At 48.0% G+C, this 18,103-nt stretch overlaps 1 protein-coding gene across 2 annotated transcripts in view; it reads right to left on the minus strand.

Moving 5' to 3' along the window:
- Nucleotides 1–3,082: 3,082 nt before the first annotated feature.
- The window catches only part of LOC139265405 (uncharacterized), a 50,968-nt gene continuing 35,947 nt past the window's right edge, over nt 3,083–18,103 (minus strand). The window contains exon 11 of one of the 2 annotated variants that reach the window (XM_070882400.1): nt 3,083–3,202. In XM_070882400.1, coding sequence (XP_070738501.1) covers nt 3,146–3,202 — 57 coding nt within the window. In that variant the 3' untranslated portion in view covers nt 3,083–3,145. Of the gene's footprint in view, nt 3,203–5,350; nt 5,419–18,103 lie in introns of those variants that run through there. The other variant, XM_070882401.1, reaches the window with a different exon arrangement.

Genomic DNA, 18,103 nt, shown 5'->3' on the forward strand with positions numbered 1-18,103 from the left:
GACCAAGACCTAGCTCTGTCAAACCCGTGTGGTGGCTTGTGTGCAATGGCCACCCCACGTTTTAAAAAAATCCATACACAGGCATCTACCCCCCTTTAGGATGTAGTTCAGGATCTGGAATATTAGGTCCTTCATTGAAACACCTGTGAATTCATCCCTTTTTGGCGTGGAAGCAAGTCATCCTCGCTTCGAGGGACTGCCTATGATGATGATGATATAGAGCTACACAGGTACACATACACTGCCAGGTATGGTTATAGAGCCACACAGGTACTTACACTGCCAGGTAGGGTTATAGAGCCACACAGGGACATAGAGTGGTGTCAGTGCCTAGGGATGGGGGAAAATCAGCCAGGGTTCCCGTCTCTGACTGCTGAGAGTCTTGCTGCAAAGTGTGTGTCTGCGGATGATGGTGGAGGACAGAATTGGGATCATACTGTGCTCCTTGCTTACTGTCTGCATGCACACAATCCGGTGAGCAGTAGCACTTGGCCAGATGCTTGTGGAAGTGCCTTGCACACCCCACCCCCACCCACAGGGGGTGAAATTGGTCTTCGCCCGTTTTAGGCTATGCCCGATGTACTTTCAATAAGATTTACACTGTGTATATACTATGCTTGCATCACTGGAGGGTGCAACTGGGGCTTCCACTAGAGGACACTGCGGTGGGAGACCTGAGGGTCACCTCCATAGGTGTGCAGGGCACAGTATAAAAGGCTTCCCACCATGCTTGTGCCTCACTCTGGAGTTACGAATAAAGGACCAAGGTCACTACAGTTTGAGTACAACTCATTGCCTCGTGGAGTCATCCATAAGTGCATTACAGACATAACACGAATGAAGTGCAGCCTTGCTTCCAATGCAGTTTAATTTCAGCACTTTGCGCAAAGGATACAATATCTGACCCGTTCCATCTGGAAGAATCGTGAGAACCTTGTTGCCGTTCCTGTAGTACTTCACCAGGAAAGAGGGCAGAAGATCCTTTGCAGCCGGGTAATGTTGAAACAATGGTGAACGTCTGCAGTCGATACACCTGTCCCGAACCTACATAGGGGGGGTGTCAGCGAATGAATGCTCAGTCGGTTTGATTCAAACTCATCTCTCCCTACATTGGAGACAACGTTACTCCTTTTATTTATTTATTTTTTTTAAAAAACAGTTTAATGCTCCGCTAAATTGGCAGAGGGAGGGATGTCAGACAAACAGGATAAGCGTTTGCGTAGTAGAATTCCACAGCATAATTTCAGGCCAGAGCAACACCGTAATGGAATTTCAGACAGAAGACCATCCTGCCAGTCTAATTATCCCCCATCTTTCCTGGGAGATATTTCTAAATCACAAGAACATAAGAATTAGGTGCAGTAGGCCATTCGGCCCCTCGAGCCTGCTCCGCCATTCAATATCATGGCTGATCTTCAACCTCAACTCCACTTTCCTGCACTATCCCCATATCCCTTGATTCCCTTAATATCCAAAAATCTATCGATCTCGGTCTTGAATATACTCAGCAACTGAGCATCCACAGCCCTCTGAAGTGGAGAATTCCAAAGATTCACCACCCTCTCCGAGTGAAGAAATTTCTCCTCATCTCAGTCCTAAATGGCCGACCCCTTATTCTGAGAATGTGACCCCTGGTTCTAGACTCCCCAGCCCAGGGGAAACTTCCTTCCTGCATCTACCCCCCGGTCAAACCCTGTATGTTTCAATGAGATCACTTCCCATTGTTCTAAACGCTAGAGAATATGGGCCTAGTCTACTCAATCTCTTCTCATGGGACAATCCTCCCATCCCAGGAATCAGTCTGGTGAACCTTTGTGGCACTTCCTCTCTGGCAAGTATATCCTTCCTTAGGTAAGGAGACCAAAACTGTACACAATACTCCAGGGTGTGGTCTCACCAGGGCCCGATATAATTGCAGTAAGATGTATTTACACTCATCACTTTACACTCAAATCCTCTTGGAATAAAGGCCAACATACCATTTACTTTCTTAATTGATTGCTGTACCTGCATATCATTCACATTTCATAACCGTCATTCCCTGCAGTTTCCGGAAGTTGCCTATTTCAATTTTTGCAACCTTGAACAGTTTGTTATACATTGCCCTCACCCTTTTGCTAAAGAAATTCTGTATGACCTGCCTATTTATCCGAGTTTTCCTTGTCTTTAATCTGTGCTCCACACACACACACACACACACACACACTTCCCCACTCTTAAAACGAATGAAACCATGCGGAAGTAAATAAATGAGAAAAACTTACCTTCCTTTCTGGGCAATTCCGCCCGAGATCCACTCTTTAATGACCACTTTTTCCTGGCTGTACGGCCACCTGTTTGGACGGCAGCGTACAAAGCAAATGTTGCGACAGAGGCGTTGTACGCAGGATGACGTCACCACATGGGTGGCGTTAGCCGGCGCAGCATTGCCTCTTGGTGCCTCTGCCGAAGAGCTGACTGAATGTAGGGACGAGGCGTCGACGCCGCTCACCGTTGAAGGTCGGCCTTTGTCGCCCGTTTGCCGCTCCCCCCGCGCGCGATTAAAAGGCCGCGTCCTCAACCGAATTTTGACCCCTGGGTCGTTTGTTGGAGCATGGGGTCTCTCCTGAAGGGTCAAATCATATACATCTGTGCTCCTTCATCCTCGTCATAAGAACCCATAGCACGGCTGCTTCCAAGCAGCCTCACAACACTATATAACATGAGCATATGGATGTAAATTGCTACTCTGTCCGCCAGATGCTTCAGCGCAATATCGTGTCCATAGTTGGACCTACAGTTGGAAGCTTCTGCCCGTGCCATATCAGTAAGAGACCATGCCCCTGCCACCAGACCCGCTGCTGCCATTCCAACATGACAATCGATGTTAAATATGCATTTGCTGAGCCCTGTTGATACAGTTTCGAAAAGACCAATTTCTCTACAAGTGATGGAAGGAGGCTCGAGTGGAGCATAAACACCGGCAGTCGGGCTCAATGGCCTGTTTCTGTGCTGTACATTCTATATAATTTTAGGCAAATAACCATATTAAGATGTTAAAACTGACAAAACATCTCTACACATACCTTATGCCTACTGAACATATCATCCTCTAGTTCTGTAAAAATATCCGATTCGTCATCTGTTTTGAGTGTCTTTTTTAGTGTTACAAAATCCAATGAATTTGATAACTGAAAAGCAATTGTAGTGAGTTTTCTTGATGCTAGATGATGGAGGGGAGGCAAGAAACAGAAAGAGAAAAGAAAAGCAGCTTTTAGAGACTATTCAAAATTGGCAACATTTCAAGCATACAACACGCAACTCATTTCTACTCCCATTGCTAGTCAAAAATGATTACTCTACAGGAAGCGCAACATGGGTGTACAGCTCATAATCTTACCACCTTTTTCCACCTCTGTAACATTGCCCGCCTCAGCTCGTCTTTTTGCTGAAACCTTCATTCATGCCTGTTATCTCGAGACTTGACTACTCCAACTCCTGGCTGGCCGGCCTCCCACATTCTATACTACGTAAACTTGAGATCATCCAATACTCAGCAGCCCGTGTACTAACCCGCACCAAGTCACGATCACCCATCAACCCTTTGCTTCCTGACTTATATTAGCTCCCGGTTAAGCAACGCCTCGATTTTAAAATTCTCATCCTTGTTTACAAATCACTCCAATGGCCTCACACCTCCCTATCTCTGTAATCTTTTTCAGCCTCACAATCCCACAAGATGTCTATGCTCCTCAAATTCTGCCCTCTTGAACATCCCTCATTATAACTGCTCAACCATCGGTGGTCGTGCCTTAGGCTGTTTGGGCCCTACTCTCTGGAACTCCCTCCCTAAACCTCTCCGCCTCTCTTTCCTCCTTTAAGATGCCCCTTAAAACCTACCTCTTCAAACAAGCTTTTGGTCATCTGCCCTAATTTCTTCTTTTGTGGCTCGGTGTCAAATCTATTTGTTTTGTCTTGCAACACTCCCAAAGCAGGCGCTCCACTCGGAACTCCTTCACGGCAAATGAGCCAAAGGTGGGCAGAGGAAACTTGAGAGTGACACCCTCAAAGCCTCCCTGATAAAGTGCAACATCCCCACCGACACCTGGGAGTCCCTGGTCAAAGACCTCCCTAAGTGGAGGAAGTACATCCGGGAGGGCGCTGAGCACCTCAAATCTCATCGCTGAGAGCATGCAGAAATCAAGCACAGACAGCGGAAAGAACGTGCAGCAAACCTGTCCCACCCACCCCTTCCCTCAACGACGATCTGTCCCATCTGTGACAGGGACTGTGGTTCTCGTATTGGACTGTTCAGCCACCTAAGGACTCATGTTAAGAGGAAATAAGTCTTCCTCGATTCCGAGGGACTGCCTATGATGATGATGGAGCGCCTTGGGACGTTTTACTACGTTAAAGGTGCTATATAAATAAAAGTTATTATATCTCCTTGGGTGGAAAATCATGCTTCGTGATTCCCCGAGACTCTCTCACTGCAAGTCACTGTGCCCAGTGGAAGCACCATGTTGTGGAATCGCCACCCGGTAATGCAAGTCCAGTGAGGGTTGTGCTTCTGGAGTGTCATATTCCTAACTCCAGCCCACATTCCCCAGCAGCAAGGGCTCGGTCCTGGGAACGCAGCCTCTCGGAATGTGCCTTTATATCGATGGTCCGACTGAAAATGGTCCTCAATGTTCTGGAACTCCCAGTGCTCTGGAATCCAGCCCAGTGTAGATAAGAACATAAGAAATAGGAACAGGAGTAGGCCATATGGCCCCTCGAGCCTGCTCCGCCATTCAATATGATCATGGCTGATCTGATCATGGACTCAGCTCCACTTCGCCGCCTGCTCCCTATAACCCCTTATCGTCTAAGAAACTGTCTATTTCTGTCTTAAATGTATTCAATGTCCCAGCTTCCACAGCTCTCTGAGGCAGCGAATTCCACAGATTTACAACCCTCAGAAGAAATTTCTCCTCATCTCAGTTTTAAATGGGCAGCCCCTTATTTTAAGATCATGCCCTCTAGTTCTAGTCTCCGCTATCAGTGGAAACATCTTCTCCACATCCACCTTGTCGAGCCTCCTTATAATCTTATACATTTCGATAAGATCACCTCTCATTCTTCTGAATTTCAATGAGTAGAGGCCCAACCTACTCAACCTTTCCTCATAAGTAATCCCCTCATCCCCGGAATCAACCTCGTGAACCTTCTCTGAACTGCAAAGCAAGTATATCCTTTCGCAAATATGGAAACCAAAACTGCACGCATCCAGCAACAACTGATAAACCACTGAGCTGCTCGGCTTGTCAGAGGCACAAAGTGAAAATATACGAACAAAATGAAACATTTAAACCACACGAGGAAAACTTACACATAGAAAGTCTGCGTTGACTATCTTTTGAGATATTAAAATATTTTTCCAGTTCTCTGTCACGTAACCTGGCAAGGCAAAACAGAAACCTTGAAGAGTTAACTAATCCTTTCAAAGCTGCACCGCGCGAGGGAAGGCCCGATTTTAACTCCAGGTGGACTCCCCGCTCAGGCCTGATTTAAAATTAGTTGGGTCTCAATGATGTCATCGGGCCGCAACATAAGTATGAACGATAAGGGAGTCGAGGGTTATGGGGAGTGGGCGGGGTCGTGGAGCTGAGTCCATGATCAGATCAGCCATTACCTTATTAAATGGCGGTGTAGGCTCGAGGGGCCAAATGGTCTATTCCTGCTCCTATTTCTTATGTCCTTGCTGCCTGCTCAGGAGAGCATGTTAAAATTGCAGATGTTGTGATCATGGCGGTTTTCGGACAGGTAAAAGAGCCAGAGTGATTTTAACTGTCCCATCCGCCAGGTAACTGCTGAGTGAGCAGGGTTAAAATTGCTCCCATTGCCTTTGAAACCTGTCCTCACTGTGCAGGTGAACTATACGTAGGATAAAGGGTTAAGTCCTGGAAGATTGCGAGCGGGTCAGGAAGACTGGTGATCTCCAAATTTAACTCCAGCGCATTAGGTTGCGTGCGCGCGGCGCGACCCCCTCAGGAGAGGCGAATGTCAATTCCAATATGTTAATCCGCAAGATCCTACAAATCCCCTGGGAGGACAGATGCACCAACATTAGCGTCCTCGACCAGGCCAACATCCTCAGCATTGAAGCACTGACCACACTTGATCAACTCCGCTGGGCAGGCCACATAGTCCGCATGCCAGACACGAGACTCCCAAAGCAAGCACTCTACTCGGAACTCCTTCACGGCAAAACGGGCCAAAGGTAGGTAGCGGAAACGTTACAAGGACACCCTCAAAGCCTTCCTGATAAAGTGCGACATCCTCACTGACACTCGGGAGTCCCTGGTCAAAGACCGCCCTAAGTGGAGGAAGTGCATCCGGCTGAGCACTTCGAGTCTCATCGCCGAGAGCATGCAGAAATCAAGCGCAGGCAGCGGAAAGAGCCTGCGGCAAACCAGTCCCACCCACCCCTTCCCTCAACGACTATCTGTCCCACCTGTGACAGGGACTGTGGCTCTCGCATTGGACTGTTCAGCCACCTAAGGACTCATTTTTAAAGAGTGGATCCCAAGGAACTGCCTATGATGATGATGTGGCAATTATGCACCCACAGATCACCCAGGAGTATTCAGCAACTGCAAGGGCTTCCAACTCCATCAATATGCAGCTGGGTGCACTTACAAAAAGATGTTTATGCAGCTGTGTACACGATTCCTGGGCAGCTGCCACGATGCTTTTATCCTGCGGCAGTCCACCCTCCCTGATCTCTCTGTGCGAAACAGACTTACTGGATGGCTGCTCGGACTCACGGGATTCCCGCTTAAAACGTGGCTGATGACACGCGCGAGGAACCCAACCAATGGGGCCCAGGAGCGATACAATGAAAGCCATATGACAACTAGATGCATCATTGAGCAAGCCGTCGGCATGCTGAAGATGTGCTCCAGGTGCCTGGACAGATCTGAAGGCGCCCTTCAGTACAGCACCAGCCAAGGTCTCCAGAATAGTCGTGGTGTGCTGGGCTCTGCACAGCATTGCGCAGCGGCAGGGTTTGGACCAGAAGGAGGAACTAGGAGCAGTGCACAGGGCCTCTTCAGATGTTTCTGAGGAGGTGGTAGAACGTGATGAGGCCAATGCACCAGCAGCAGTGCTCATTGCTGCCTGGGATACCCTCATTATTGCGAGGTCCACTTTGATTCCACCCATCTGACCCCTACCTGCAAAAGCCACTTTCTCCAAAGACATGAACACAGAGCAGTCCTGCAAACAACCAAGCATCCCTTTCACAGCACCCCGCCCCCCCCCCTCCCTGTTGCTCGCCATCATTTCACGTTTTACCGTTCATGACAAGTGAATGGGCCAGCCAGCAACCAAAATTGGGTAAGAAATAATATATTTACGTTGCTCAAAAATAAAACAGAAATCTACCAATCTAACAATGTGTAACACACACATGTGCAGTTACAAAGCTTTACTCATCCTGTTCCTAACACTCCTACATGGTGCAACCTCTGTGGCTTCAGCAGAGGTAGAGACAGGGAGCTTAGGTCCCTGCTCTAACTACAGAGATGCTCTTGGCTGACATTCTCTGGGTTTTGGAGCCCGTGAGGGCCCCTCCAAAGACTGCTCCACCTGTACCTGTGCAGGGGCACACTTGCCAATGGACAGGAGGCAGTGTGTGGGACACTGACTTGGAGCAGTGGGGTGGGGGGGGGGGGGGAAGAGAACGGGTAACGGGTGAGAAATGGGATCATTTTGAGCCGGGTCCCCACTTCGACGGCCCCTTTTGTCATCATCCATCTCGTTGCTAGCTTCCACACTTTCTTGCTAGCAATGAGCAAGAGAACACTTTACTGCAGATCAGTCAGTGGTACGATGATCAGCCATGGCTAGGGTATCATTCATCCTATTTAAGGTGACATTCATAGTGTGCAAGCCATTGGTGAAGGACTGCAGTTACTGTGTGACTGCCTCATTTGATGCTCCGTGCAGCTTGGTTAGGGGCAGGCATAGGGAGGGTCAGTGGCCCACTGGGGTTCAGAGTGCAAGGTCACAGCCATGTGACAAAGCAAATGTTCACGGCAAATGAGCCAAAGGTGGGCAGAGGAAACGTTACAAGGACACCCTCAAAGCCTCACTGATAAAGTGCGACATCCCCACTGACACCTGGGAGTCCCTGGCCAAAGATCGCCCTAAGTGGAGGAAGTGCATCCGGGAGGGCACTGAGCACCTCGAGTCTCATTACCGAGAGCATGCAGAAATCAAGCGCAGACAGCGGAAAGAGCGTGCGGCAAACCTGTCCCATCCACCCTTTCCCTCGACGACTATCTATCCCACCTGTGACAGGGACTGTGGTTCTCGTTTTGGACTGTTCAGTCAAGTAAGGACTAATTTTAAGAATGGAAGCAAGTCTTCCTCGATTCCGAGGGACTGCCTATGATGATGATGCTCCATGCAGGTGGCTACTCTTTCCATGGACAAAGACATCATCATAAAGGCCTGCAACATCATGCCACTCATGCTTGAGACAAACTCCTCCAATCTCGCTGCAAGCGTGCATAGTGCTGCTGGAATGCCTGCCTGTACATTGCACATTCTCTGCTGCCGCTCCAGAGGTATCCTGTACGTCGATGGTCCCCGAGGTTCAGCATCTGCTCAGCAGAGCTTGGAGTGCCCTGCACCCTCCGATACGGACTCTCCACTACTGTCCGTCTTCACCATTTGCTCTTGCTCACTTGTAATTTGTGAGCCACCAGGTGGTAACCCAACTATCAACCTGACTGGTCCCACCAAGGTGTGATTATCTGAGCTGGTGCATGGTCTGCATGAGGCCTGTGAGGGTGCATCCTCAGAGGGAGTGACTGTGGGAGCGAAAGCCCATATTTCTCAAACGCTTCAGCGCAGTCTGGAGAAAGCAAAGGGGATGAAGGTTGAAGATTGAGGTTTGGCTCAGGATGTTTGGATCAAAACAGATTGCTAGACGATATGGAGCCATGTAGCCATTCAAATGTGTCTATCTGATCGCCTGAATGTTTACAGTACTTCATGGTGGGAGTCGATTTATGGCAGTGAGACTTGATTTCAGGATAATGAATAGCTGATCATTTATCTGTATGTTAACTATTTGTATGAATCATACATGGAATGAAATAAACTTCTATGTTTCTGATTACTATGGGAGGAAACGATCTGGTTTGTGTATAGTAATTCGGAAAGTAGTTAGTCGTGATTTCAGGCCAATGCCATTTGAGTCTACATTGTCTGTATGTATGCAAGGAAACGAGAGTTCAAAATCTTTTTAGGTACAAGAGATGGAACTGGCTGTTTGTTAAGACACAAACATTAGACACTAGAAACTTGGAAGGTGTGTGTGTCACAAGCAGCCACGGAAATCGGAATTCTGTGTACTGCTTTCATCATGTAACGTGATTCATGATCAGTATTGAAATGTGTCCTGGAATATAATGTAAAGATGTTCTTATCTGCTCCCTTATTTGCACAGTACCACATGTAACGTACAGATTGTACTAAACTGTACCTTGAAATGAAATGCACGCTAGTGCATTGTATGGAACTGCTGTCAGCATCCAAACGAATTGTATGGAATTGCTGACCGCAAGGTACTGAATCATTTTCCAATGTATTGTGAAAATATTATATGAATAAAGTATATTTTTGAAAGAAAAACAGCAGAGAGCTGCCTTTGTGAAGTGTCTCAGTAACTTTCATACTGGGTTTGTTTAGTATGAATGTCTACATAAAAGATCTGATCCTGCCATTTACTACAACTGAGTGTGTGTGAAATTCGAAGTTTAAAGCAATGAAGCGAAATGAGCAAGAAAGCTGTCGAACAGTGATCTCCTCTGCGGAGTCATCGTCATCTGTGACCTGGGCCACCTCCTGTGGGATGAGTGAAGGCCCTGTGGGAGATAAAGGACATGAATGAGTACTGATTCCTGGAATGGCAGGACTGACATATGAGGAGAGATTGGATCGACTGGACCTTTATTCACTGGAGTTTAGAAGGATGAGAGGGGATCTCATAGAATCATATAAAATTCTGACTGGACTGGACAGGTTAGATGCAGGAAAATGTTTCCAATGTTGGGGGAAGTCCAGAACCAGGGGACACAATCTAAGGATAAGGGGTAAGCCATTTAGGACTGAGATGAGGAGAAACTTCTTCACTCAGAGTTGTTAACATGTGGAATTCTCTACCGCAGAGAGTTGTTGCCGCCAGTTCGTTGGATATATTTAAGAGGGAGTTAGAAATGGCCCTTCCGGCTAAAGGGATCAAGGGGTATGGAGAGAAAGCAGGAAAGGGGTACTGAGGTGAATGATCAGCCATGATATTATTGAATGGTGGTGCAGGCTCGAAGGGCCGAATGGCCTACTCCTGCACCTATTTTCTATGTTTCTACGTCAAGGTAAGAATGTTTTACGTGATCATTATGCAAAAAAGTCGAATGGAATGCTGGCCTTTATATCTAGAGGAATGGAATACAAGGAGGTAGAAGTTATGATGCTCTGTACAAAGCCCTGGTTAGACCACACCTGGAGCACTGTGAGCAGTTCTGGGCAGCACACCTTAGGGAGGATATATTGACCTTGGAGGGAGTGCAGCGTAGGTTTACCAGAATGATACCCGGACATCAAGGGTTAAATTACGGGGATAAATTACACAAATTAGGGTTGTATTCCTAGCATTTAGAAGGCTAGGGGGTGATCTGATCGAAGGGAACAGATAGGGTAGATAGAGAGAAACTATTTCTGCCTGTTGGGAAGTCTAGGACGAGAAGGCATAGTCTAAAAATTACAGCCAGACCTTTTAGGAGTGAAATTAGGAAACACTTCTACACACAGGCTGGTAGAAGTTTGGAACTCTCTTTCGCAAATGGCAATTGATGCTAGATCAATTTGATCATTTTAAATCTGAGATTGATAGCTATTTGTTAACCAAAGGTATTAAGGGGATATGGGGCAAAGGCGGGTTTCTGGAGTTAGGTCACAGATCAGCCACGATCTCATTGAATGGTGCAACAGGCTCGAGGGGCTCAATGGCCTCCTCCTGTTCCTATCATATTTCACTCGCTGCTGACATCAAGTCAACATGAATGAGTGTTGTATGCCATGTGGCTGTCTGATAGTTAATTCTGTCATTGTGTAGCCGGGAGACCCCCATCTCTCCATCTCTGATGGACAGGCACACCGAGACTCCACTGATCTCCAGTGCCTCCTCCTCCTCCTCTGCAGCTGTCAGTTGCAAGATGGCTGGAGAGCCACCTCCGGTTCTCTGCCTCTTCCTCGTGTTCTGTGCTCTCTTCTCCTGCAAGGAGGGAAAGAGGAGACCCATGAGTGACAGTAATGGCATGTGTTGGATGGATGGATGAAGAGCATTTGTTGAGGGTGACTGTGAGGGAGAGGCATGACATTGCATAAACATGAGCGTCGGCAGTGGATGGACGGATGAGGATGTGAGGAAGTGCACAGACAGCGAGGGATGGGTGACCTGCCAGGTAAGTTGGTGTGAGGAGTGATGTGCTGGAGTCGGTTTGAGAAGGCAGAGTGAGGGGGTTGGGGTGACAGGCACGTCAGGATGTAGGTGAACGTGGCACTGTCTCACCTTTTGTGCTCTGCTTAGGCATTGAATCCATGTGTGGCGCACCACTCTCCTGCTGCTGACCTCATGGGCAACCTCCAGCCACGCCGTCTTTGTTTCACCTGCCGTCTTCTTCCTCCCATCCGTAGGGAAGAGTAACTCCCTGCAGTCCCTCACAGCCCCCAGCAACACATCCACTAAAACGAGGCGCAGCCTTTGAACGCCTGGACTCCATTCTGCCAATTGCTTCTATTGTGCTCCCAGCTCCAAACTCCATCAATTTACATGCTTGGAGTGCACCTTTAAATACTGGAGTTGAAATCGCCTCATGCGGATTGTCATCACGCTAATTGGTCAGGACACTCGGAAGTCATATGGTAATGCAGTGGCTGGGTTAAAAGGCCACTGACAGACGCGCTGCACTTACTGCCGGGTTTCCCGTGCGATACCGGACCCACCCGCTCCCAGCGCATCACAAAACTGAAATCCAGCCGTTGAATTCCTCTTAGTCTGACTTAACAAAAAGATACAAAGCCAGGTTAGCCAAGTTGGGATAAAAGTTATTTGGAAACAACTCATTTGCCATTTGAGTGGTTATTAATACCATCTTAATATTAAAAACCTGTCTGCATGTACGTCTGGTCTAAACTTCACTTCTAGTCATCACATTTTTGTTACACTTGTATGTCAACTTTTTTTCCAGTCCACATGTCACGCTGTAATTATACCTCCCACCAGTGGTGGCGCTGTAGCATCTGCCAGCCTCTACTCCACAGAATTTTCGATGCTACAACTAACTTTACTTCTCTACTTCCCAAATTGCTGTAATCTTTGCTATTTAACTATAAGTAATGATATGAAATCAAAGTATTGTACAAAAATAAGGACAGAATGTATGATGTTAAATTGGGGACTGAATTGCGTCTGAATTGAATCTGCACACTAGTCCAATTGTTCCACTGCCCTCTAATCCCGCCTCACTTGAGGACTATATTAGTTCCTGAATCACTCTGGAAAAAAAAACACGTCTAATCTGCATGCATAAAACATAAAAATAGACCAGTGTGAGAAAATTCATTAGCCAATAGTGATCAAGTCGAGATGGTCGAGGTAGAAACCAGCATACAAGTATTTGGATGTGCGCTTGAAGTGGCGTAACCTACAAAGCTACAGAAAAAGAGATGGGAAGTGGGATTCGGCTGGATAGTTCTTTTTCAGCCAAATGGCCTCCTTCCTAAACTTCTATAAGTTGCCATTCGAGTTGTGTCACTTTCGAGCAATCTAATTGGCTGCTGTGCATCATGTGATCAGCCAGATTGTTCTATGTTTTATTGGCAGAGTGTGCTAAACCAATGACGTTGCTCCAAGCCGAGCTTCAAGTAGTTTGCACCTAAAACTAAAACAAATACTAGAATATTAAATAAAAGCAGAAAATGCTGGAAATCTCAGCGGGTCAGGCAGCATCTGTGGCGAGGAAGCAGAGTTAAAATTTCGGGTCTGTGACCCTTCGTCAGAACTGGAGAGTGTTCGAAATGAACAAATTCTTAAGGGGGCACTGAAAGGGGGAGGGGAGGAAAGAACAAAAGGGAAGGTCTGTGATAGGGTGGAAGGCAGGAGAGGTTTGAGAGACAAAAGGGATGATGGACCACCTTGAGATGGTAATAGTTTAGTTAGGGTGTGAATGGCAGGATGCTGCCCGACCCCCTGAGATTTCCAGCATTTTCTGATTTTTTTTCAGATTCTAGCATCCGTAGTATAAGAACATAAGAAATAGGAGCAGGAGTAGGCCATTTGTCCCCTCGAGCCTGCTCCGCCATTCAATAAGATCATGGCTGATCTGATCACGGACTCAGCTTCTGCCCGCTCCCCATAACCCTTTACTCCCTTATCAAACAAAAGTCTGTCTCTCTCCACCTTAAATATATTCAATGACCCAGCCTCCACAGCTCTCTGGGGTAGAGAATTCCAAAGATTCACGACTCTTTGAGAGAAGAAATTCCTCCTCATTTTCGTTTTAAATGGGCGACCCCTTATTCTGTATGTTTCTATGATTCTATCTACCTAGTACAGCTTAACATTCATCTCAACAGGCTGGCAGGATCCTGGTCCATCATTTCATCCAAGGGGTGCCATGTTGGGCGAAGCAGCATTGTATTGGAGTGTCAGTTTAAGAAAGACAGACTTGCATTTATATAGCACCTTTCACGACTACCGGACATTGCAAAGCGCATTACAGCCAATGAAGTACTTTCGGAGTATCTAGTACTTTTAGACTAGAATATTACTTCATTGCAGCTTTTTCCTTAGCTTCTTCTCGTTCCTGTAAACTGCTATACGGAAGGTGAGGCGAGATGCTGATCAATTCCAAACCAGCTTTCGATCTCATGAATTCTTCTTCTCTCATTTGGAACTCAAACGAGTCCTGGTACTCCTTGCAGCAAAAGAGCTGCAAAAAAAAAAAAAAATCACGCACCATTAAAAGTGTCACCACACCTTAGCTGTTGTGACATTTTTCACTTTTGGCAAACGAGCCAAAGGTGGGCAGAGGAAACGTTACAAGGACACCCTGAAAGCCTCCCTGATAAAGTGCAACATCCCCACCGACACCTGGAAGTCCTTGGCCAATGACAGCTCTAAGTGGAGGAAGTGCATCCGGGAGGGCGCTGAGCACCTCGAGTCTCATCGCCGAGAGCATGCAAAAGTCAAGCGCAGGCAGCGGAAAGTGCGTGCGGCAAACCTGTCCCACCCACCCCTTCCCTCAACGACTATCTGTCCCACCTGTGACTCACATATTGGACTGTTCAATCACCTAAGGACTCATTTTAAGAGTGGAAGCAAGTCTTCCTCGATTCCGATGGGCTGCCTATGATGATGATGTTGTGACATCAGGCACTGGTAATGATTCTGCTGTCGCCATTTACAGCTCCTCTAGACCCATCTTCTGTTTCTCTACTCTATTCTGACTCACTCTATCTCTAGGCTGTCCTGGTCCGCAGTTCCATTTCATCCATCGCCTCATCCGGCGCTTTAACAAAAAACTTTTTTCCTTCCTTTCAGGTGTCAAGGATCGTAAGCTTCAACAACCCTTGGACACAGACGCCCCTCCGGAACCTTCTTCCCTTACACTTCCCTCTGATCCCATCCCTTCTTCCAACCTCACCCCGTGCCGTGTTTTCACTATCCCCTCTGACCTTCCTCTGACCCGGAATGATCAGTCCTCAGCAAAGGCCTGAGCTTCATCCCCTTACGCCCCCACCTCAATGAATTTCGAGCTCGGCACGATGCTGAGCTCTTTTTCTGCCGCCTTCGCCTCCGTGCCCACTTCTTCGGCCAGGAGTCTTCCCCACCCCCCGCACAACTGACCCTCTCTCCCGTTTTCAGAATTCTCACCCGACCTGGACCCGTCCCTCTGGCCTCTTACCCTCTCTAGACCTCCTCATTGCAAACAGCCGATGGGACATCGGCCATCTCAATTTCTCTGCTCCCCTCACTCACTTCAACCTACCTCCCTCTGAACTTGCAGCACTCCGCTCGCTCAGATCCAACCCCAACCTTGTCATCAAACCTGCTGACAAGGGTGGCGCTGTTGTTGTTTGGCGAACTGACCTCCACCTTGCAGAGGCTGATCACCAACTCCCTGACACCTCCTCCTAGACCATACCGAACATCAAGCCATCATATCCCAGACTGTCACTGATCTCATCTCCTCTGGAGATCTTCCCTCCACAGCCACCAACCTCATAGTTCCACAACCCCGCACAGCCCGCTTCTATCTCCTTCCCAAGATCCACAGACAGGACTGCCCCAGTAGACCCATCGTTTCAACCTGTTCTTGCCCCACAGAACCTATTTATTTCTATCTCGACACTATTTTTCTCTCCTTATCCACTCTCTTCCCACCTACATCCACGACTCCTCCAACGCCCTCCGTCACTTTAACAGTTTCCAGTTTCCCGGCCCCAACCGTCTCCTTTTCACCATGGACGTCCAATCCCACTACATTTCCATCCCCCACCAGGATGGTCTGAGGGCGCTCTGCTTCTTCCTCGAGCAGAGGCCCAACCAATCCCCATCCATCACCACCCTCCTCCGCCTGGCTGAACTTGTTCTCATATTGGAGTTAAAGGAGAAGTTGTTCACTCAGTTCCTCTTAATTAAAGGTGTTGCTATGGGAACCCTAACCCTAGCTATGCCTGCCTTTTCGTAGGATATGTGGAACATTCTTTGTTCCAGTCCTACTCGGGTCCCCTCCCTCACCTCATTTTCCGGCACATTGATGACTGTATCGGTGCCGTATCCTGCTCTCGCCCTGAATTAGAAAATTTCATTCACTTTGCATCCAATTTCCACCCTTCCCTCACCTTCACATGGTCCATCTCCGACTCTTCCCTTCCCTTCCTCGACTTCTCGGTCTCCATCTCTGGGGCTAGGTTTTCGACAAGTATCCACTATAAGCCCACTGACTCCCACAGCTACCAGGACTACACTTCCTCCCATCCCGCATCCTGTAAGGACTCCATTCCATTCTCCCAGTTTCTCCGTCGCATCTGTTCTGACCTTCCACACTAGTGCTTCTGACACGTCTTCCTTTTTCCTCAACAGAGGATTCCCCTTCGCCCGTGGTTAACATGGCCCTCGACTGTGTCCGTTCTATTTCGCACACGTCTGCTCTCCCCCTTCCCCTCCCTCTCAGAACCATGACAGGGTTCCCCTTGTCCTCACCTTTCACCCCACCAGCCTCCACGTTCAACGGATCATCCTCCGCCATTTCCACCACCTCTAGTGTGATCCCACCACCAATCACATCTTCCCCTCCCCTCCCCTCCCCTCTCAGCATTCCGAAGGGACCGCTCCCTCCGCGACACCCTGGTCCATTCCTCAATCATCCCCAGCACCCCCTCCCCTTCCCACGGCATCTTCCCGTGCAAGCGCAGGAGATGGAACACCTGCCCTTTTACCTCCTCCCTTCCCACTATCCAGGGCCCCAAACACTCCTTCCAGGTGAAACAGTGATTTACTTGTACTTCTTTCAATTTAGTATACTGTAATCGCTGCTCACGATGTGGTCTCCTCTACATTGGGGAGACCAAGCATAGATTGGGTGACCGTTTTGCGGAGCACCTCCGTTCAGTCCGTAAGTGTGACCCTGAGCTTCCGGTCGCCTGTCACTTTAATTCTCCGCTACATTCCCACTCTGACCTCACTGTCCTCGGTCTCCTACACTGTTCCAAGCTCGAGGAACTGCACCTCATCTTTCGTTTAGGCACTTTACAGCCTTCTGGACTCACAACCCGCACCTTTTTATTTTTCTCTGTTTCCCAGGGTAGCTGGTGATGATTCCACCATTCACCCCCTATCTAGACTGATCTTTTGTTCCCTAACTTGTGCCATTACCATCTCAATTTGGCCCATCATCCCTGTTGTCTCTCTAATCTCTCCTGCCTTCCACCCTATCACAGACCTTCCCTTTTGTTCTTTCCCCCCTCCCCATTTCAGTGCTCCTTAAGAATCTGCTCTTTTCGAACATTCGCCAGTTCTGACGAAGGGTCATCGACCTGAACCGTTAACTCTGTTTCTCTCTCCACAGATGCTGCCTGACCCACTGAGTATTTCCAGCATTTTCTGTTTACAATAAAAAATATCCCACAAATCAAAGCGTCACTCTATTCTGCAACATGCTGTGAGGCTGGAGTGACAGCACCATGGATTCATATGCACGGGCTCCGTGTGGCAAGTTATAGACCTGAGTCATATTATCAAAGGGAAGCACTGAGTGATAGATAGGCAGGGTTTCCCCAACAGGGAAAGAAAACCTCACAGGGAGTGAGTCACCCAAGAAAACTTCCATATTTGTCCTGTCGGCTAGCTCGAGACTGGCACCGGAAGTGACCTGCCTGCTCTGAAGCTCCATTGAATGGATTAAGCATGAGCAAAATGGATGCTGAGCTGAAGAAGGAAGCGAGAACTGTGGGGTGGGGGCAGACAACCATCAAAAGCTCGATCAAAACGGGGAATTTAAGGAGGGCCTTAATGGTGGCGAGGGAAGTGTTTGAAGAGGGAATTCCGGAGAATGGGAACTAATGTTAGGGCAAAAGCAGGGAGGGTAATGCACAAAAGCTGGAGTCAGAGGAAGGGAAGGGCAAGGGGGAAGGGGGAAGGGCAAGGGGAGAGAGAAAAGAGAAGAGAAGGGAAGGAGGAAAGGAGGGAAGGAGAGAAAGAAAGACTTGCATTTATATAGCACTTTTCATGACCACCGGACATCTCAAAGCGCTTTACAGCCAATGGAGTACTTTTGGAGTGTAGTCACTGTTGTAATGTGGGAAACACGGCAACCAATTTGCGCACAGCAAGCTCCCACAAAAAGCAATGACCAGATAATCTGTTTTTGTTATGTTGATTGAGGGACAAATATTGACCAGGACACCGGGGAAAATTCCCCTGCTCTTCTTTGAAATAGCAACCATGGGGTCTTTGACATCCACCTGAGAGGGTAGCCGGGACCTTGGTTTAACGTCTCATCTGAAA

The sequence above is a fragment of the Pristiophorus japonicus genome, chromosome 6, assembly GCF_044704955.1.
Source record: "Pristiophorus japonicus isolate sPriJap1 chromosome 6, sPriJap1.hap1, whole genome shotgun sequence".
Lineage (NCBI taxonomy): Eukaryota > Metazoa > Chordata > Chondrichthyes > Pristiophoridae > Pristiophorus > Pristiophorus japonicus.